Raw genomic sequence first — 23218 nt, 5'->3', positions numbered from 1 at the left:
TTTTCAAATTGTAGCATTAATGCAGCTGCAAAGGTATAATATTTCTCTTTAGGTCACAAGATTAAGATGGCAAATGTGTATACCTAATAATAAATAATGATAGAATTTTCCTGAACACAACCTAATGTTTTGTCAGGTGCATCCCTCTATTGTTTTCCAGAATTGGGATTGTTAAAATACTTTTGCTAATATTTAAGGTTTAATTGTTTCCCATACATACATTATATTGAACACAAATATGTAGTTTTATTTACTTTCAGGTTGTATCTTCACCTGCAGTGCAGCTTTACCCACACATCGTCTAAATTTCCTTCTTCCCACCTGACATTTCCATGTGATCCCCACTATGTGCTTAAAGGCTTTAGGAGTTATGTGAATGCAGCCGTGAAGTACAGGCGCTCATGCATAAAGATACACATGGTTGGTTTTGCCCCATTGATAGCAGTGCAATGCTTCCACTCATTCATGCCAAACCAACATAACATGATTAAACCTTTATCAAGACATATTTTGTTAAATGGCAGTCAAGAAAATAACATATTCTAAACAAGATCCATTATGTATTTGCTCTGACTAAACAATGTACGGAATACTTAAAATAGATCCAAGTGTCTTCTTGAAAATAAAGCATTAATGGTATACTGTTATAGTTTTAAATGACTAATGGTTTAAATGTTCAAGTTTAACACAATAAATTATACGTAACTTATTGTGCCTCCAAAAATGTGATATATATATATATATATATATATATATATATATATATATATATATATATATATATATATATATATATATATATATATACACACACATAAAATTCTCTTCTTCACCCTCTGCGGGTGGTCTCATCCCCTCTTTTCCACGCTTGAGACCTGGGAGTTCTGTGCAGTTTCTTTGCTGTTCCTAGTACTGCGCTTCCTTTTTCCTGATTTTCCCATCACTTGGTACTGCGATGTTCACCACAACAGCTTTGCTCTGTTGTTTATCCACCAACACATCTGTATCTGTCCCAAGTCCCACAGGATCTTGGCTCGATCATTCTCCACTACCTTTGGAGGTGTTTCCCACCTTGATCTTGGGGTTTCCAGTCCGTACTCTGCACAGATGTTTCTGTGCACTATTCCCTACTTGGTTATACTGCTTTCCCTGCAGCATCTTACACCCTGCAGTTATGTGCTGGATTGTCTCAGGGGCCTCTTTGCACAGTGTATACCTTGGGTCTTGTATGGTGTGGTAGATCTGGGCCTCTATCACTCGGGTGCTCAAGGCTCCTGTGCAGCCAGGATGAGTGCCTCTGTGCCGTCCTTCAGTCCAGCTTTCTCAAGCCATCAGTAGGATTTCTTAATATCAGCCACATCAGTTATGTTCCGGTGGTACATCCCGTGCATGGGCTTGTCCTTCCATGGTTCCTCCAGCACCTCTTCCTCTGCGTTCCACTGTCTGAGACATTCACTGAGCACATCATCTGTTGGGGCTTTGTCCTTGATGTACTTATGGATCTTGGATGTTTCATCCTGGACTGTGGCTCTCACACACTAGTCCTCGGCCTCCTTCCTTACGGCTCTCGTACAGTCTCAGGGTGCTGCATTTGGGATGGAATCCACCATGCAGGGTCAGGAGCTTTCGGGTCTTAACATCTGTGGTCTGTAGCTCCTCCTTTGGCCAGCTTATGATTGCTGCTGGATATCTGATTACTGGCAGGGCGTAGCTGTTTATTGCCTGGGTCTTGTTCTTGCCATTGAGCTGACTCCTTAGGACTTGCCTTACTCGTCTGAGGTATTTGGCTGTGGCTGCTTTCCTTGTTTCCTTTTCAAGGTTGCCATTTGCTTGTGGGATACCAAGGTACTTGTAACTGTCCTCATGTCTGCTGATGCCCCTTCTGGGAGGGAGACCCCTTCTGTGTGGACTACCTTCCCTCTCTTTGTGACCATCCGACTACACTTCTCAAGCCCGAATAACATTCCAATGTCTGTGCTGTAGATCCTGGTGGTGTGAATCAGTGAGTCTATGTCTCGCTCGTTCTTAGCGTACAGCTTGTCATCCATGTAGAGGAGGTGGCCCCATTCCTGAGTCGTATCCATAGCCAGTGTTGTTGATGATTTGGGTGAGGGGATTCAGACCTATGCAGAAAAGCAGTGAGGAGAGTGTGTCTCCTTGGTATATGCCACATTTGATGGTCACTTGTGCAAGTGGCTTGCCATTGGCCTCAAGGGTGGTTTTCCACAACCTCATCAAGTTTGCAATGAAGGCTCTCAGAGTCCTGTTGATGTTGTACAGCTCCAGGCATTCAGGGATCCATGTGTGTGGCATTGTGTCGGAGACTTTCTTGTAATCGATCCAGGCAGTGCACAGGTTGGTCTTACGGGTTCTGTAGTCTTGGGTGACACTTTGGTCTACCAGGAGCTGGTGTTTGGCTCCACTGGTATCTTTGCCAATGCCCTTCTGTGCTGTGCTCTTGTATTGATCCATGTGCCCACTTATGACATGAGCTTCCATGTTGTGGAGAGACAGGTTATTGGCCAATAGTTGGATGGGGTTGTACCCTTTGAGGGATCCTTATGGGTCAGGATTGTATGCCCTTCGGTTAGCCATTCAGGGTGCATCCCATCCATTAGCAGCTGGTTCATTTGTGCTGCCAGGCACTCATGGAGAGCAGTGAGCTTATTTAGTCAGTAGGCGTGGATCATGTCAGGGCTTGGTGCGGTATATATATATATATATATATATATATATATATATATATATATATATATATATATATATATATATATATATATATTACTAAGCCAAAAATAGTCAAGGGTAAAACGGTGAAGATTTTGTATGGTAAAAGAAAGCTTTTAAAAAATACCATCAAAAGTAAACACAGGTGATTACTGCTGCAATGTGAGAAATAAAACTTTTTTTAATCTAAATCATGTTGCACACAGCTGAAAAGCTGTCGTCTTCAACTTATGATACTGGTAGAATGTATTGGTCATATCTTGCATTTGTTTATTGGGGATTTTATTGCTAAATAAAAAAATATGCATTCTTAAAGCATGGCTGCCTTTCTGTGGAACAAGCTGGCAGACTCTCCACCAAAAAGTTCTGTAGTGCAACTATAAACTTCACCAGAAACAGGAGAAATACAAAAAACTTCTTTATATACAGTTATTAATGATAACAAACTATTGTGACCTTTAATAAAATGGATTTATGCAACAGAGCAGATTTGATGTACACATTTCAACAGACGGCATTAGAGCCAAATAAAAGGGACAAAAATGTTTTTCAGTTTGTCCATGCACTGTTAAGAACACTAAAATAAAATCTTATTTAATAGTAGGATACACCCATTACTCTTTGTAAGATGTCTACTTACTGCACCTCCGTTCCATTTACTGTTCAATCACGCGCCTCTGTGACATTGCGATAGTCCCCCGTTTATAATCAGATTTATTTGGGTGAATGGTCTTCATATGTGTCTTAAATAGCAGTTAATCTGGGCATGTCAGTCTAATCATTCATACTTTAATTTTAGCTGTAGACTGTAATCTGACAGATTTATTTTCTAAATCCAAGGCTTTACAGACTGAAAAAATGAAGAAAAAAAAAACCATCCATCATTCCCGCTTTTGGGAATTTACAATATCCTTATCTTTTGAAGTTATATAGTTTTACATAGACTAGGACAATATGACATTAATGTTCCCTCATATTAATGAGTCATGATTATTGTCTTAATAAAAAACAAATGAAAATCTCCTTCAGTATTCATTTCCTGAACTCTAAACAATACAGACTTCATTATTGCTAGTTCTTCACACAAAGTTCCAATGCTGTTCCAAACCATATGTTCTACCAGCAGCTGATTAACTGTGATCCAAGATGATCATTGATTATTACAGATGACTGAATCTCGATCTCAATAAAAATGTGATGAGTTGCACTGTCCTCATTGTAGATCTATGTGTTACCAATTAAACACATAAGACTTTTATATGGGCCTTTCTTTTTGATTTCCTGTCTGTGGTTTTGGCTGTGCACTGCATCTGTATTGACTGGGCCTTGATCAAATTGCACAGCGTAAGCGTCTAAAGATGCACAATTAAAAGGTGCATTTGCCATTTTACACAAAGACATAAACAACTGACCACTACTGAAATCCTAGTCAACATCAGTGGGAGACTGTTCAAGTTCATGCCAGTAGTTAAAAAGCTAACTACTGGCACTCATTAAATAAAATGAGTTTTGGCAGTTTACCAGATGGTAATGCAAATGATGTACAACTTCCATAATTAAAATGAGTTTTCAGATTAAATTGAAAAGTAATTATTATTTAACTGCTTACACAAGCTTATGTATGCCAGTGTGAAATAGTCATGTATTGATCCATGTGCCCACTTATCTTAGATGATGCCTGACATGAGCTTCCATGTTGAAAGACAGGTTATTGGCTGATATTTGGATGGGACTGTACCTTTTGAAACATCCTTCTGGATCAGGATTGCATACCTTTCCGTTAACCATTCAGGGTGAGTCCCATCGCTCAGCAGCTGGTTCATTTGTGCTGCCAGGCACTCATGGAGAGCAGTGAGTTTCTTTAGCTGGTGAATCAATCCATTCCATCCATTTTTCATGACTTTTTTGGATGTTTGCTGTGGTCTTCTCTTAGAGCCACCAAGCCACTGTGGATCACTGTTATGTGATGCCTCCTTCTCCCATATGCTCTTCTTGTACCATTTAGTTTCCAGCCTTGGTGTGTCTGCTCTGGCGTTATTATCCTGCCAGTGGGCGTACACTTTCGCCAGTTGCTGGCCAAGGCTTGAAGCATTTGTTTGGCAGTTTCCAGTTCAGATATGGGCATCTTACTGTACTTCTTGGGTACTTGTTTTTTCATCCTTTCTGGGCCTCTGGCAGTTGGCTCATTTTTCTCGCTCTTTTTTTTTTTTTTTTTTTTTTTTGACTTAAACCTTTACACAACTACAGTCCAGCTTCCTGTGCGCAGTTGATCTATTGATTTTTTTTAAATTACATATAAAGGTCAAATTTGGTCCTATGTCTGAATAGCTAAGGCTAGAATGCACATGATAGAAGAAAACTACTATTACATCCCACTGAATAAATTTGTATTTAAAAAAATAAATAAAATATTGTGGCATCAGTATTAAAAGCCTTGTATACAAGCAAACAAAAAAAAAAACAAAAAAAAGAAAGAAAAGAAAAAAAAAACACTCGTAGAAGATTGGTGGTTCAAATCCCGCTCTCGACATAAAGTGTTCCACAACTGACCAGGTGACAACAGGGTTAATATTTAGTTACAATTCATCGTCTCTCTGGGTTGATTGTCCTTGTTACTGTGTCACAGTCCTTCTCATAGACAGGATAAACAGCAGTGCCCTGGCTGTGCTACATCTCCATGGTAACCAGATAACCCAACTGCATATACATTTCTGTCAAAGTTGCTCTTAAAGGCATTTGAGCCAATTAAGGTGTTCCTCTCTATGCATTTATCAATTGCATATACACCTAGTTGTTCAAGAGTAATTCACCCCCAGTTGCCAGATGAACAGTTGTTAAACATAAACAAACACTCAGTCCAAAACCTCTCCTTTATAAGCAGTGACAGAGGTGTATTTATTTATGTTTCTGGGCTACATTGGCTTGTTGCTCTTTTACATCCCCTTTAAAGTTGCATTTAGTGATATTTGATCTGAAGCCCTCCTAGTGTCATATGTAGCGAATTGGTAAGTAATACTAATAGTAATACTCAAAGGCATCCATGATACAAGAAAAACATTAAATATTTTGATTTGCAATGACTTTTTTTTTTACACAAATAGTTCAATTAAATTTAGACAAAATGACTTAAAGGTCCTATATAGCACAAGATTGGCTTCAATATAAAACTATGTTAGAATGTTGTTATCTCATCAAGTTAACCCTACAAAACAAAAGGCAACCATTTTTTTCAACCGTTTTGTGGAGACAATCCCAGGGCTGAAATTGTCCAAACGATTCTATTGAAAGTATATGGAGCACTTCCTGTATTACCACATGACATCACAAGGTGGAACAGAGTGCTTTCTGTCTGAGAGAAGAACTCAGTATAAATATGCAGGGTTTGTGTGTTAAACATGTGTGAATGAAACAAAACACAACTGCACCATTATAACATAAATCAGAAAACTGTGCAGTGTGGGCCCTTTAATTTAGTAGGCTCAGTGTAAAAACGGAAGACCAAAACAAGGCTAAGTTAGGAAAAATCTTGACTAAAACCTGACAGTAAAACATACTGATATCTGCGATATAATTTTTTTTTTGCTATATATTGTGCAGACCTATAAGCATCAGTATACTGTTATCACTATACCTCGATAGATAGGCCACAATACGATTAGATACAACATTATACGATATATATTTCAAATTGATTCGATACAATTCAGTGAAAAATAAAGGCTTTTGGGATACTTAATGATCAGTCCAGTTTTCCAAAAAAAAAAATATATTTATGTTTATTTAGCTTCTATTTATTGAACATAACAGTGCATTTTGTTTTGTGCATTTGACCAACTATAAAAACACATCAGACTGTTCCATTGCTTATATGAGCTCCACAAATCAAAGGTATACTGTCAAAGCCAGACTTAGAGAGACTTATCCATGGATTTGTCTCCAGTAGGTTAGACTACTCTAACACAGTAAAACAGCTGCAGTCCATCCAGAACACTGCTGCTCGGGTCGTGACTAGAACCAGGAAGTACGAGCACATGTGTCCTGTGCTCAGGTCTCTGCATTGGTTCCTGTGGCTCAGAGAATAGACTTTAAAGCAGCTCTGCTTGTGAACAAGTCTCTCCATGGACCAGCACCAAAGTACATCTCCAAAATGTTGGTGACATATGAACCATCTCACACTCTAAAGACTTCAGGGACCGGCCTCCTGCTGGTGCCCAGAGTCAGGACTAAATATGGGGAATCAGTGTTTCAGTTTTATGCAGCTAAAACTTGGAACAGTCTTCCTGAAGATGTGAGACAGGCCTCTACTTTGACAATGTTTAAATCCAGGCTCAAAACAGTTCTCTTTAGCTGTGCATATGACTGAAAGGGTTTTATTCTGCACTCTTCTGTTTTAATGGTAATTTTATGGTAATGATTTATGTTTTGATTTGTGTGATTTTAATGTCTTTCTTATTCTGTAAAGCACTTACAAATAAACTACTAAGTATACTACAAATAAACTTGCCTTGCCATTTACATGTAACAGGGACATGTGCAGTTTAACGGCTCTGAAGGATCACAACATATTTACTAAATCACAACTGTGATACTAAAAGCCTTTGTTAAACCAAAGTTAATATGAAATAAACCTATTTTAATCATCAAAACAGTCAATCAAATGTCAAATGTAAAATACTATTGGTGATGTATCGATACAGCAGCCCACGATATCGATACTGTATAATTCAACTAATAAACTGTGTATGTGAACGCAGATCAACAGCAAGCCAAACTTCCTTTAATAAAGTCTTCAAGAGCTTACAATTCTTTACAACTGTGGTGTGAAAAGCTCAAGTGAAACTGGAAAAACAAACAGAAATAAATGTACATTAGCTTTGTAATATAAAAAAATAAAGGCATCAGAAAATAACTCCACAAACTGTTGCTTTAACACACCACGTTTTGGGCGATCTTTTCATAGGCTAATATGCATGAATATAGGAATTACTGTGCTAATACATAGTGCTCCTGAGCTAGAAATATCATGGGTTCAGTCTAATGCCTGGTAATAACATGTGCAAAAAACATTGCTACAGCAGAGCTTATAAAACTCATTTAAGTCACCAAATACACATAGAACTTACAACCATTGCTTTTGTAGGTGTAGATAAGATTTTAAACACAAGATGAGCAGTTTTGATTAGATGATAGTTTTGATATGAATTATGATGTATCTATTACTAAATTATTATGAACCTTTACTAAAACTGACTTTTACACATTAATAATAATAATAATAATAATAATAATTTTGTGCTGTGTGCCAATATTGTTTTAATTAAAGATATACATAGACTTATTTTCTGCCATTTTATCCTCTCTATCCACCCTTATGAGCAGTGACCTCTATCTTGCTGTGTTGAGATGGTGTCAGCAGTGGTCGTCTGGATGAATGAGGGATTACACCATCTCTATCTGTAATATTTTCCTGCATGCTTGAATAACTAGGGGCTACAATGTGTAATCCCTCAGTCGTCCAGGTCTGATTCATAGCAAAAGAAAAAAATCAAATTCTTTCAACTGGACAAAAATTTTAGAGTGAAACCGTTTCACTGCTCATCCAAGGGGCTATAATAGTGATGCTTGGTCTGAGCATCAGAAAAAGACATACATTTTCACATACAGAATTGTTTGAACTGAGTGAAATAGTTAGAAGTAGATTTTGGTCAAATCTCGGTCTTGTTGTTCCTTTTGTATTCTGTACTTCATCCATAAAACACCAAATAGTACAAGGTGCACATTTGGGGAATTGAATGTTTTTTCTATCATGGCAAATAGAAAGTGTTAAATTCAATGAGAATCCCTCTTCAAAAATAATTATCAGTCTGCTTTGTGTCATCCTGCCATTGTACAAATCAGGTAATAAAACACTTTTGTCACGTACCTGCAGCGGTCAGTCTTACTGTTGTTTTCCAATCAAGGAAAATGTCAAAATAAAAACTGCAGATCTTGACAAATTACAATATAAGAAACAAACACACCATATAGACAGAATACCACTGACATATGATACATCAATCATTGTCCTCTTCTATTTGTAAAATGTGATGTAGCATAGCATTTCTGTCTAGAACTCTTGCTGCTTCTCACTTCTCAACTATATATAGGACTAAACTAGATCTTAATCCGGAAACTAAACCTGGATTAGACTAAGACTAAACCAGGACTCAAACAATATACCAAATCAACATTGGGACTAAACTGGGAGCAAACTAGAACCAAACAAGGACAAGTGTGGACACTAGTGATGTGACATTCGTGAATGACTCTACTCTTATTTTTTAAAAGAACTGAATCTTTTTCTTTCAAATTTTTATGCATTTGTATGAAGACTAACCCTGAACCAGCACAAGAATCAGCACAGAAGCAGAGCAGGTGACACGAGATTTATGCACAAAAAACATAATAATAATAACAGTGAGTTTTTAAATTATTATTACTGTAGTGCAGCGTTTTATTCGATTTTCATAATTTCAAGGTAAACACAATGAGTTTGAACTATTTTAAACAGACTGAAGCCTTGGTCATTTCTCTCTGTGATCAGTTTATAGATTAACAGAGTTCTTAGCTCCTGTCATATAAATTAATACAAAAAGAGCCAGTCCTGTGAGCTGAAAGCCCTGTCACTAGTGAACACAGCCTAACTGAACTTATTTTTACGTATAGTGTTGATCAAAGTGTTCATTCTACTGTGAGATGCTTTACATTGCAGGAAAGTGTTGTTATTGTGCTTGTCGCTTGTGTAGATCAGGTCTTCAAAATGACCGATGTGTTTGCGTTGTATCTCCTACACCTTTACTTCTAGTCTATCTTCAATTTAATTCGAACACTTTATCTTGACACAACACGGAACACAATTTGTTTCTTTAGCATAATCAGCCAAACACATGTCAGAACAGATAACGATTAAAAAGCCATGGAAGATCTAGGTGCCACATCTGTTTTGTCCCACTGAATTTTCCTTCGTGTTTTGTAATGACTTGGACCTGCCTTTATGTGAAGTCTTTTTGCTCACCGAACCAGAGCAGCCCTGGCTTCCTCGGAGGCACATCTTTTACATAAGATTGTATAACAGAATCACTGTGTTGCTGCCGGAGAAACCCAAAATGCAAACAGCATACCACAGGTAAACGAGTCCCACTGTGCAGCCAGAAACATCAACAAACCACAAGAATTCACTTGGGCAATCTCATGCTTTATTCAGTCATTACAAAACAACATTGTAACCTAGATGTTATATAAAACATTTTTTTATAAAGCGTTTTCTTGGGCGTGCTGTGTCCTCTGATATGCAGCACCTGGTTCTGCTGTGATGGATGTGGATCTGACAGCCCCGAGTGAGTGTTGGTCATACCAAAAAAAATAAAAAAAATGCACTCTCTCAGCACTAAAATCAACTACAGCTGTATTTTATTTGCTTTGAATACAACTTTAAATATTGGTCTATTAGCAAGACATTGGATTATGTTCTTTAGGGCAAAGATAGACTTTTTTTAATCACAATTGATTTTATTAGTTTGTATTGATTTTGTATTGTTTGGTTTATTAGGTCATCATCAGTGTCATTAATAATAATAATAATGTGTTTGATGCTGTGCTGATCTCAGAGTTGTATTACATATGCAGAAGGTTGGAGACGAGTGTGGGTTTCTTGCTAAGTAACACAATATTATGCAATTGTCAGATTTCGACTCATCCTTTTCCCCTTTGTGGCTATAAGGCAAGTGATGGTTCAGCATCTTTGCTGTGTGCAGTCAGTTACCAGATGCACTGTACACCTCTGACACCACAGCCTGATTACCTCCATGGAGCCATTATCACTTTGTCTGGAACGTGTCCAAACATGGAACACCAGCGGGCCAAGTTACAGGTCCACCCTGTGGAGAGGCAAGCCAGCTCACAGTGAGGATGCATGTTTTTCAAGATATTTTTGAGCTATAAAAATACATGTAATTGAATTAATGCAAGATGGCTATGTTTAAAGCCATACTGTGAAGCATTCCTGGCAAAGCAATAACATCTCCAGACAAAATCCAATAAAAATATAAAGTATATTAACATTTACATATATTCCTTTTGCCTTTTTCTTTTAGTTTAACAAACACTACACTTTACAATCACATATGTAGCTTACAGTGCAGCGTCCCGTGCATTTGTAGTGATAGCAACAGGGTCAGACCAAAAGCAACCCACCAAAAAGCAAAACCGAGTGTCTGCAGTGATTATTCCTCCTGCACCAAAGCCATATGAACCTGCCAGTGCAGCCTGTGCTCTGCTCGCTGTCCATCTGGCACTAAAACATACCCCAGCTCGACTGTGCCACTAAACCTTCACTAAACCACACATTCTGCATAATATTTACCCTCAAATAAAAAAGAGACAAGACTGTAGCGAAGCTGTTTTGATATTGAGGAAGAGATGCTGTACTAGTGGGAAGATGGGTCAAAATATCTCACAAGCTGTAGTGCTAAAGTGCTGTAGAAAATGTATTATTATTATTATTATTATTATTATTATTATTATTATTATTATTATTATTATTATTATTATTATTATTATTATTATTATTATTATTAATAATAATAATAATAATAATAATAATAATAATAATAATAATAATAATAATAATAATAATAATTTTATCTCACAAGCTGTAGTGCTAAAGTGCTGTAGAAAATGCATTATTATTATTATTATTATTATTATTAATTTATTGTTTTATTTATTTTTTTACATAAAGGCTTTTATAGGTTGATTTACACTGAGATCCTTTTGAGCGTGAACATCAAGGTCTGGACAGAACCATGGTCAAACCTGTCACTTAATTCATGAGAACTACAACTAAAAGGACAGAACATTTTGTGAACTGTAATAAACAAAGAAAAATGAACAGAGACTCAAGGTAACAAGATGAATGTAAAAGTACACTGTGTAATATTTGCCTGTATAGTATAGCATTAAACTTCCGACCTCCACAGAGACAAGCGGGTTGCATCACCGGGTTAAATTACCAGTAAAGGTCAGATCTGTGGAGAGGCTATTCTCATTATATTTCAAAATAAATTATGTAGATAAATTTAATGCCACGCTGTAGAAAATTTTAGACAATGCAGTTAGAGGTGAGCAGATGGCGGAGGCTCCATAGTGTACCTATATAGGTTTTTAAATGAACTCTGAACAGAATCTCTTTGGCATTTCAGAGTACGTTTCAACTGCTACTTAGTATTGCTGATTTGTCAACATGTGGGGGCCTTGTCACAATCATATCTTGAAAATTGGATAGCACCATGTTTCGACCCCTTCACGTTCAATAACCTTCTTCTTTAATCTCAAGTATAAGGACACCAGATTTAAAAAATGGCCCGAGACAAGGTGAAAGATGAGTGTGGAAAAGTACATGGCAGATTACTATTCCCCAGCTGACTGCATTGCTATGAGTGTGATTGTAAATCCTCTGCTGTTCTCAGTAACACCAGGATTACCACTGCCGGACCTAATCTACGATCCTAACATCTGTCTGACACGCGGTCCTCCTACATACGACCGCAATACCTCCAATACCTCCAATGTCACCAGCAATCTATTACGCAATTTCATTTAATGGATTTGGATGTAAAACAATAAAAACAGGGCAAAGAAGGACGTGCAGAGAAAGAATCAACAATATGAATTCAAATCACTCATCTGCCTGTCACATCCGCTGCAGCATGACAGTTTAATACCAAGGTAATCCACTAGCATATGCCTGAAAAACTGTGCAGCTGAAACGTCAATGTTACCCTGTACTTCGTGTCTCTTATTGGATTTCCTCGCACTATGAAAGAGTCTAAATGTCAGTGGATTATGACAATTTAAAAGCAGAGGAATAGATAGATTTACAGGATATTAAAAGGCAGATCTGTTTTTATAAGGCCAATATAAGACTCATTTTAATACTGTGACGCTTTAATTGATGTAAAGGAAAGATACCTGCTCTCATTTATTAGGAGCAGTGCTGGAAGGTAACAAAGCACAAGTAGTAAAGTACTGTACTTAAGTAGAATTTTTAGGTATTTGTACTTTGCTTAAGTACATTTTACAGTGGATACTTTTTACTTTTACTTCACTACATTTGAGAGCAAAATTTGTACTTTCTACTCCACTACATTTTTGTGGTAGAGGACTGAAAAGCAAAAAGTATTTTTCATATGATTTGAAGGCTTATTTTTACCATGTTCGTGGAAATATCCTGGCTAAAGTTTTCGAGTTCAAGCTTCAGCTTTGATCAAACAAAAATAAATACACAAAATCCATAAGAAAAATGTATAAAATTATTCGTATTGCGACTGATGACCAAAATATGTGCCATTTTAAATCCATATCACTATATTTACACTTTAACAAACTGACAACACTTCTGTGAAATACTTTTACTTTTTACTCTTAAAGTACGTTTTTAAATGGTACTTAAATCCTTTTCACTCATTATACAAATTGTTTTCCAAATGCATTACTAAAATTTCAGTTAAATAAACCCAGCAAAAAAAATGTGAACAAGGTTCACCCTTACCTATTTTAATATAATATGGTCATGTTCAGCGGGCCGCCTTAATAAGCCCAAAGGGCCAGGTGTGGCCCCTGGACGGTAGTTTGCCCATGTCTAGTGGCATCATCTGCGTGAGGACAGGTAAGTTTAATGATATTACCATACTGTGGAATATTGCAGGAAAAGCTAAAAAAAAAAAAAAAAAAAAAAAAAAAAAAAAAACAGCTACAGTATTCCATGGAAACTGTTGGGGGACCCTGCATCAGTAAAGTTATATAGTGTACCTTTAAATTGTTTGTTCAATTACACTTTTTTTACTAGTTTGTAGCAATAATCGTAATCACATGGTTAATTACACTGAAGTAACATGCTTGATACTGTCTAATGCAGTTCAAGAATACCACAGAAGTTTAGAAAATGCATCTTAGCATCAATTTGGTCTCTGTCACTTCTGTTATTTTTATTGCTAATTGTTGCTCAAGACAGTATCCTCCATTTCTTGTTAGTTTTGTCTGGAGACCCACACAACTGCTCCGACTTCCACAGCTGCATATTTGAGTGAGACAGACTGATCCAAATGGAATGTAATGCACGTACAGTTTGGACTACATTTAAGGGCCCCTGCAGAGCACGCCTCGTTAGCAGCAGTAGCTTTGGTACATGGTTGCCCTGGAGATTGCTGAGATGTGATTTCGTTATAGGACACAAAGACTTCATATTGTGCTTTGATCATCATGGTTTTGATCCCGCCTGCCAGCTGAATAAGTAACACCCCAAAATATGCTGAACCGGCTCCTATTCAGCCGTTCAAATGAGTTCCTCCATGAACAGTATACAACAGTCATAACAGTAGCTTTAAGTGAACAACTGGAAGGCAACAAGTCTACATTTATACACATACAGGGCCACAGTGGCTCAGTTGGGTTAGAGTGTTTGTCCACTGATCTGAAGGCTGGTGGTTCGACTTCTGTTCTCGACATGAACATCGTTCAGTTGAGTTGAGTGTGTGTGAATGTGTATGTGGTTCCTTGATGTAAAACACTTTGACCCTTGAAGCCGGAAAAGTGCTATATAAAATGTGACCATTTACCATTTCAGATTTGCAAGGGTTACTGTGATAGCAAAGTACAATGCCATCCCCCCCCCCCCCCCCCCCCCCCCCCATTTAATTTAGATTACCCTAGGAAGTTGACCAGTGTTATTCATTGTTCTATTATTTTTTATAGAAGTGGTGGAATTGCAAAAGAGCTGAAAGATCCAGCCCTACAAGTCAAACAGGTGTAACTTTTGAGGAACCAAGCCCAGAGAGATGGAGGTAAAACATCATCAAAGTCACATGAGGAAAACAAAGAAAAAAAATGTGAGAGAGACTGGTTAGCAAAATACAACACTAATATATCAGTTTACTTTTTAAGCCTTCATTTTGGATTGAATTATTATTATTATTATTATTATTATTATTATTATTATTATTATTATTATTATTATTATTATTATTATTATTATTATTATTATTATTATTATTATTATTATTATTATTATTATTATTATTATTATTATTTGTGTATGATATAATTGTGTAATTCAAGCATTTGCCTTTGAAGACAATCTGCAGTTCAAAACCACATGATGACCACACTGAGGAATAAAGGCAAAAATCTTGTCAGCATCTGTTTGGCCACTGAACACAGACAGTCTGATTCAATATTAACCCCAATCCCAATCCACAGACTTGAAATGTGAAATGTCACATAATATATTTCCAAGCTGTTAACATTTTGAGTATCCTGGCAGACTCGCAATAAAATATGCTTCCAAGACCACTCACTTGACACCAGTGAAAAGCCAAGCTAAAAATATGCGTTTGTGCTAAGGGAGATGTCCGTGAATCACTATATTTCTGGTGCCAAAAGATTAGTTATATCTCAACATCATAAGTACCACTGTGCAAAAATAAATATTATGAATGAGGTCAAGTTAAAATCTTAGTTCTATAACAGACTATAATCTATGAGTATATGTTGTATTATTTTCTTTTTAGTTACTGTATATCCAATGACTACAGTTTTACTACAGTCAAAAAAACAAAACAAAACAACAAAACCCTCTACCAACTAAAAGTGTTACAATTCAAGTTATTTGGGAAATGAGTTTGTTGTGTGGGGGTGCAGGTGAATGAGTGTTTGAAGTAAGTTGAACGTAATGTTTTCAGTTAAATAATGTTAAATAATAGATTTGTATTCTAATTCCTAGCTGTACTGTTTGCAAGCTCCAACTTCCCATTCAAATACACCATCAAATAGCAGCCACTCTCACTTGCACAGGTCAGCAGATCAGGCTCTCCTCATTGGAGGGGAACATACTTTTTTTCTGCTGCTGGAATGAGCACAGCAAATTCAGCAGAGTCAAATCAACCCCCGGGGATTTAATATGATTTAATATGAACTCTTTTACAGTGTCTAAATGAAACCAGTCAGGAAAGTGTTAAAGTGACCCTCTTCAGAGGATTAACTAAAGTATTAGCTCTTTTTAAGAGTTAATTTTGAACTTTTTTCAAACTATTGTGAAGAGTTACATTAAAAACAACAATTTTTAGTGTTGCATTTTTTTTTTAGCTTGAAATCTGACTTAAATTAAAATAGCAACCACTAATGTTAAACTTAATTTTACTAAGACATTTTATCATGTTATACATAAAATAAAAGAGGAGACATTATGATACATACCTTTACATCCATCTCACTTTGGTTTAAACAATATAATCAGCAGAATATCATCTGACTCTTTCTGTGAGGAATGGGCAGCAGGTCAGTGCATCCCAGCGCATAAATCAACTTTCATTTGGGACCAACACTTGGCCAGTTGTTTTAGAAACAAAGTTATTTCAAAATGCTTGTGACATCATTCCACATATGTTTGAAATGTAGCATAATTTACTGTCAAAAGCTGGAAAATGAACAGAACTTTTCAGGGTGCACAGTTAAAACAATATAGTTTAATGTACAGTTATTCTTCACTTGATCTATGTGTTGTAAACTGTGCTTTGAATTATTGCACAGAACCGTGCAGGTGTTTCATTGTAGGAAAAGCAGAAGACAGTCAAAGTGGCCTGTGCTGCTCATGCCAGGACAGTTTCTCATGGCAGGACAGTTTGGTCCATAACAGTGAGAAACTCCTCAGTTCTGTCTTTTGTTTTTCAATGTAAGAGTCCTACATCTTCAGTCTACGGCTCAGGCTGTGGAGAGACTTCTTCCTTCCAAAATGGGAACACAAATGACAATGAAACATGTATTTAAAGTGCATAGGACAAGGGGGACAACTCACTTCACATATGCTACAAAAACTCAAATTTGAGCAGTAAAACTAGTATTTTTTTGTGTACCATGGTTATTAATTATTAATTTTAATGGTTTAATTATTAATGGTTATTAATTTTCCCATTTAATTTTATTCTTATTTAAATGACTTTTTATTCTTATTCTTAAATTCTATCCTGTGGTTGTGGCATCTTGTAACTAAGAGAATTTCCCTTCGGGGATCAATAAAAGTGATTCTGATTCTGATTAATACTTGACATAACATGAAAAACAAGAAAAGCCCCTGACTAAAGTGCATCAAGGGTAACTCTGACTCTGAGTTTATCAGCTAAACACAAGCACCTTTACTTAGTTACACAAATGATAAAACTAAAAGTTGAGTCACTTTCTAAATTTGATGAGACAAAGTGTTGCTTGAGCTGAGCTAATCTTGGCCATCTTCTTTGTTCTCTCAATGTTGGTGGAAGAAGGTGGAGAAGTAGAAGCATGGAGGTGACATCACTGTTAAAATAACATGCACAGGTCACTAAAGCCTCTCACTCAGAATGTACTGCAAGTACTGAGTAAAAGAATTGTTAAACATAACACAACAGCTCACTGATGTAGTTGTACTTAAGTAGGTTCATCAAGGAAGTGTGGAGTAGAGATAAAGTTTACCCTCAATGTTTTGCACTTTGATGAACTCTAGAACCCCTCCATAATCTTCTAACTCCAGCATTTCTATAATAAATCACATTATGAACATACAAATTAGACAATAATGTACATAATCACCACAGCCAAAGGCCACAGGTCACTGCACTCACAACAAAACAGCAGAAAGGTCAACAAAAAGTACATTTAGGTCATAGTCAGAGTTAATGTTCAGAATTTATTTCTATTGTAAAAAAATAAAAATAAATAAATAAATAAATAAATAACCTTGTTACATTTATTATTGAGTCAAAAAGTGAAATAGGCCAAAATGAATGAATGAAGCTTGGACTGAGAATAAACTATGAATAAAGTTCACCTGTAAATTCAGCATTATGAGAAATAACAGTCAACATTAAATCTATGCACTTAGTATATATATAGTATATAAAGTATATAGTATAGTATCTATAGTGGTATATGTTGATGCACTTTTGCAGTTTGCGATGGTTAGCTCTGCAATTATGCTAGCATGATAGCATGATAGCACGATAGCGTGGCAGCTTTGGCCAATGACAATTTTTCATTAAATCTAACGTACGAGTTCATATCAAACAGTGATCTGTGGTTAAAATCATTCAAATGCCTGGTCAGTTATGTCACACTGGAGCAAAGCAGCTTCAGCTTGTCCGTTGAAGATCTTAAGATAATGTTAATGTGAATTTGCACTGAACCTCAGTCAGACTGACTCCCTTCCTGTTTTTCAATCTCCACATTTATTCTTTGTCTTTTACCTTAGTTTGAAAGGCTGACTTAAATCTGTTTTTTTGTATATTGTTGCTGTTTTCTTGCTGTTTTGTCTCGTGTTTTTAATGTTCTGCAGCGTCTTTGAATTCGTGTAAAATCCTTTGGTAGACTTTTTTTTTCCCAAACAAAATTGGATTGTATTGGACATAAATAAATAAAAGAATGAATAAATAAAGCCTTATTTTCCACCTCATTTGTTCTTGTCAATCACAGCCTATTTCCATCTCCAGCAGCAGATCCATCAGCCTCTACAGCCTCTCCATTTTTTAGTCTGACATCTGATCCACTCAACTGTTTGTCACTACTGCTTATATGTTTGGGTATTGTGCTTAAATTCATTAATTGACATATATTGATTAGTGTATTAATGGAATAGTGTTTGTCAATAGCAGGTACAGTATAGCTGTGTTTTCCCTGCTGCCTTCACACCCTTGTGTCTAGAAAACCACACAACAATGGCTTTATTGGCTCTAAACTACTTTGCTATAAATATTAATAAAAGTGTAGTCATATGGAGCAGGATGGGGACTGACGCACACAGGGTTTCCACTCTACTTTGCTAATCTCATTTTGTATTCATTCAAAGCAGTTTGGGAGTTTTGTTTGAGTGACTGTTCCCGCGTGCAGAAGCACAGCAGACATATGGGCAAAATTAACTTGATTCCTTCCACACAACATAGTGAATTTTGTACAAGCGGCTGAAACATTATCATAAAGGTTTGACGCTTGTCATTTCATTTTTTATTTCTAGTTTTGATTTTCAGTCAATCAAAATGACTTTATTTGTCCTCGAGAGGCAATTGAAGCACACTGAGCAGTAAAATACAATAATAATAGAAAAGCTCAAACAAACATCTCAGTGAAGCTCGACGGGTGAGTGACTGAGTGACACACAAATGTATATTACAAATAAATTACAGAAATATTTCTATCCAAGGGTTTCAGAATGATGAAAATTAGGACCGCTGCCATAGTGATTAATAATTTAAAACAACATATTTCATCTTTTGAATGAGGAGGTGAAATCCATGAATATTGTTCTGGTTTATGGAGTTATTATGGGTATAAACCTTTTAGTCCATGCCCTTGTTTTGTATAAGCTGCAGAGCGGTATTAGTGTCTGCCTGACCTTACTGTCTGATCTCTCTATGGTCACTGTCCCACTGCAGCCCCCTCCCACGGGACCGTCCCCTCACAGCTCTGATAATCCCATCCAGCAGCACTCCAGGGCATCCGCTGTTATGACCGCACGGCACAGAAAGAGTTAAATAAGTGCACATTGGCCTCAATATGTCACCAGTGCAGCTGACTGTATCGATGACACACAAGTCAGTGCTCTGAAAACACACTTTGACTCGACCACCCGCGAGAGATGTTAGAGAAGTTAGATATGTTAGAGATGTTAGAGATATTAGAGATGTTAGAGATATTGGAGATATTAGAGATGTTACAGATGTTAGAGACGCTAGAGATATTAGAAATGTTCAATATGTTAGAGATATTAGCGATGTTAGAGTTATTAGAGATGTTAGAGATATTAGCGATGTTAGAGATATTAGAAATGTTAGAGATATTTGAGATGTTAGAGTTATTAGAGATGTTAGAGTTATTAGAGATGTTAGAGATGTTAGAGATATTAGATATGTTAGATATGTTAGAGATGTTGGTGATGTTAGAGGTGCTAGAGATGTTAGAAATATTACATATGTTACACTTTGACTCGTCCCGTGAGAGATTTTAGAGATCTTAGATATGTTAGACATGTCATGTATGTTAAGTATGTTAAAGATGTTAGGGATGTTAGATATTTTAGATATGTTAGATATGTTAGATGAGTTAGATATGTTCGAGATGTTTGAGATGTTACAGATGTTAGATATGTTATATATGTTAAATATGTTTGAGATGTTTGATATATTAGATATGGTAGAGATGTTAGAAATGTTAAGACTGCTCTGTGTTTGTTTGAAAGTGCACACAGAGGATATATGTATAGTATATGTGCAGCAAAATTACACAATAGGATAAGTTTATTCCTAAATGTGTTTTCATAAAACATCTGATTGGTGATGTAGGCCTGCAGCATCTTTACTGTTCCAATCCAGGTCAGATTTGCAAAAAAAATCTAAATGTCAGTATGATACAATCCTTTTTGTGCATATAATGCTGTGTGATTTACTTACAATGATGGAGGACTGAACCAAACCAAGGCTGAAAACTGACTTAGGAGGAACAAGACTTTTCTTTGTGTTTTCATTATTTGCCCCTTTCTAAATGTACAATAATACTTGACTTAATTGTTATCTGATTGGACCTCCATGACGGAGGATTGTCAGACTAGCCACGCACAAATACTGAACATATTTCGGCCCTGGTTTCCATTGTCAAAGGATTTGGTGTTTTTGTTGGTGGGAGATCCTTTCTCTTCCAAATGTCATTGTGTGGAGACACACATAAGAATTTGCCCAGTGTTTATGGGAGCGCGTCTTCCATTGACAGAAGAAGCAGAGCACGCGCGCTCTAATGACTGCGCTTCAGTTGCGTCTCATCAGCGCAGTTCATCTGACACATGTTTCAGTAGAGCGCAGCTCAGACTGTGCGCGCGGCCGTGCGCACCTCGGAGCATTGTGCCCAGATCAAAGCCAGATGGGAGTCACGCTGGGAATAAACAGGGGGAATGAGGGAGCGTTTGCACGCACACCCAGAGCTGGAGCGCGCGAGGAGACGGCAGTAGGATTAGGGCGAACACTTGAGGGAAAGTGACTGCTAAATTGTTTGCCTCTCCGCGCGCTCACTCTGGATTTCTCCTCAGCTCACTGTGTGTGTAGTGTGTGTGTCTCTGTGTGTTTGTGAGCACATATTCTCCACAGTGTTGCCTCGCCGCGCAGCAGAGCGCTGGATACTCCGGACAGTTCAGTCAGAGCGTGACAAGGACAGCGCTCAAAACAACACTGCTCTTATCATCTTGAATGAAAGGCATTCTGGACGACATGCAGCGCGCTGGACATTTGGAAAAGAGGGATTGTGTGTATTTTAAGCGTGGGCACGAGGCGCAGACGGACGGGGATTAGAGATGCCAGAAGAGAAAACTGTAGACGAGGAGGAAGACTTAAGCATTAAAGCTTTACTCTCTGTTTTGATGACACTTTCAAACAAGTAACATATTAACATAGAGCAAACAAACTTTACTGAGGTCACGTGTGATTGTCATCTCTTCGTGCGTCGGACAGGTGCTCCATGCGCGTGTCAGGACTGAGCTAAGGGTCAGTGATGCCGGACGCGCTGACCCTCATTAAGAACCGCACGGAGCCAAGGCTGGGACAGCTGGAGCACACGCTGCCGACAGAGGGGGGTGCGCGCCCCGCCTGGGTCATTGGCGTCCTGGCCAGCGTGCTCATCTTCACCACTGTGGTCGATGTGCTGGGAAACCTGCTCGTCATCATCTCTGTGTTCAGGAATCGCAAGCTCCGGAACTCCGGTAAGAGATGTCCTCTCTGGATGATGCAAAGGCTGCGAAAGTGCGCGCGAACTTACTCCACACGCACCGGGGCTTGTGCACTTTGATGTAGCCTCGATGTTGGAGTTCACACTCAATACCTTATTTATGCCCGGTGGTCAGTGTGAGGTCTAAGCAAGGCGGCTGCTCTGTTTTTGCTCATTGTGGTGTTTCCTATAGGGATGAAGCAAACATATTTAAAGTCATTTATTGCATAGAAAGTAATTCATAAGTAGGCTGCTAAATGAGGTATTGGATGATTTTGTAATCTATTAAGGTAGATGCCAGACAGATGCTTTACACAGGTACATGAACAGGCTGCTCAGAGTGAACACAGCATAAACACAAGTGTAGTGGTAAAAATGCTTTTCCCTGACACTTTTTTACATTATTTTTGTACATGATGGCTTATATAGGTCTACACAGGAGTGGTTTACAAACCCAGGAGCACTTGTTGACACTGTTCAGAGGGGCCTCATTGACTCGAAAAGCTTTCATACCCAAAAACATTAGGCACATTATAAAACTGCAGATATGTGGATATGTTCAGGACTTGGCCAAACACATTTTGTTGCTGTGGTCACAAATGAAATCCTGTCATTCTGCCTGCTTATGTACATTAAGAATGAGCAGCATTATATATGGGGATGCACATACAGCCACTGGAGCCTTCTCTGAAATATGAATCTTTGTTGTCTTTGTTGATGTGAAATTACCCAGACGGACTCCCACTGGTCCAATTTAGCATATAACAGGTGAGAGCAGAAAGCATGCTTTTACTGAATCCTCTGTGCATATAATTACATCTGAACAGATAGAAAATGCCTCAGCAGATGTGTGTGTGTGTGTGTGTGTGCTAGTACATTATGCTAGTCTTTGAGAGTCAATATACAACATTGAAAATCTAACAAAGAAAAAAAACTTGAGGCAGTTGGGGCACATATTAGTGCATGTATAAGCCAACATACTTTGAAAATCTTCAAGGAGAGTAGGTGAAAAGCAGAGTATCTGGTTTGGAGAAGAAAACGATGAACTTTCAATGTATGCGGTGTGTTTTGTTATGCAGTGGAAACAGACTTGGATCAACACTCAGCACAGGGTCAATGTGGGATCTCAAAAAAACATATATTAGAGAGAAGAGTGAAAACAAGAAGCAGTTGGGGCTTGCAGGTTTATTATTGTATATGAGCCATTTCTGGAAAGTACTTGAAAATGATATTATAGTATGGATAGATTTTTAATTAAGATAAAACATGTTTTTCCCCCACAGACAGAGAGTTAAATTATCATTTGAACCAAACAGATAATGATCAGGATCAAGACCAAAAGCTATTGAGTGTTCTTGGTCCATTATTGGCTTCTCAATATTTTCCAGAATATGTTACTCATCAGTATCGATCACTCTAAAAACGTTGACCATGCTGATAAAAAAAGTGATATATGATGTGGAAGTCACTGCACCATTTAAAATATACAAACTCTACAAAGTTGTCTAGGTTGGTACTTCTTGATCTAGTGCTGACCAGCTGTTTTCCTCTTTACTTCAGACAGAGCAGCATTATACATTTGCATATTTTGTAAATCAGCAAATATTTTAACAACTATGTTTTTGCTTTCATAAACCAATATGTGTTATGCTAAAGCAGCAGGTTCATTTCACTTTAAGACCTTGCC

General features: G+C 37.4%; 1 protein-coding gene across 1 annotated transcript in view; it reads left to right on the top strand.

The window, feature by feature from the left end:
• Window positions 1-21318: 21318 nt before the first annotated feature.
• The window catches only part of mtnr1bb (melatonin receptor 1Bb), a 45816-nt gene continuing 43916 nt past the window's right edge, over window positions 21319-23218 (top strand). Inside the window, exon 1 of the mRNA XM_055226444.1 lies at window positions 21319-21526. Within this exon, the coding sequence (XP_055082419.1) occupies window positions 21319-21526 (208 nt within the window). The remainder of the gene's footprint in view (window positions 21527-23218) is intronic.

The sequence above is a fragment of the Periophthalmus magnuspinnatus genome, chromosome 14 (genome assembly GCF_009829125.3).
Source record: "Periophthalmus magnuspinnatus isolate fPerMag1 chromosome 14, fPerMag1.2.pri, whole genome shotgun sequence".
In the NCBI taxonomy this organism is placed as follows: Eukaryota; Metazoa; Chordata; class Actinopteri; order Gobiiformes; family Gobiidae; genus Periophthalmus; species Periophthalmus magnuspinnatus.
Note: the sequence above shows the minus strand (reverse complement) of the source record. Positions and strands in the feature narration are given on the sequence as shown.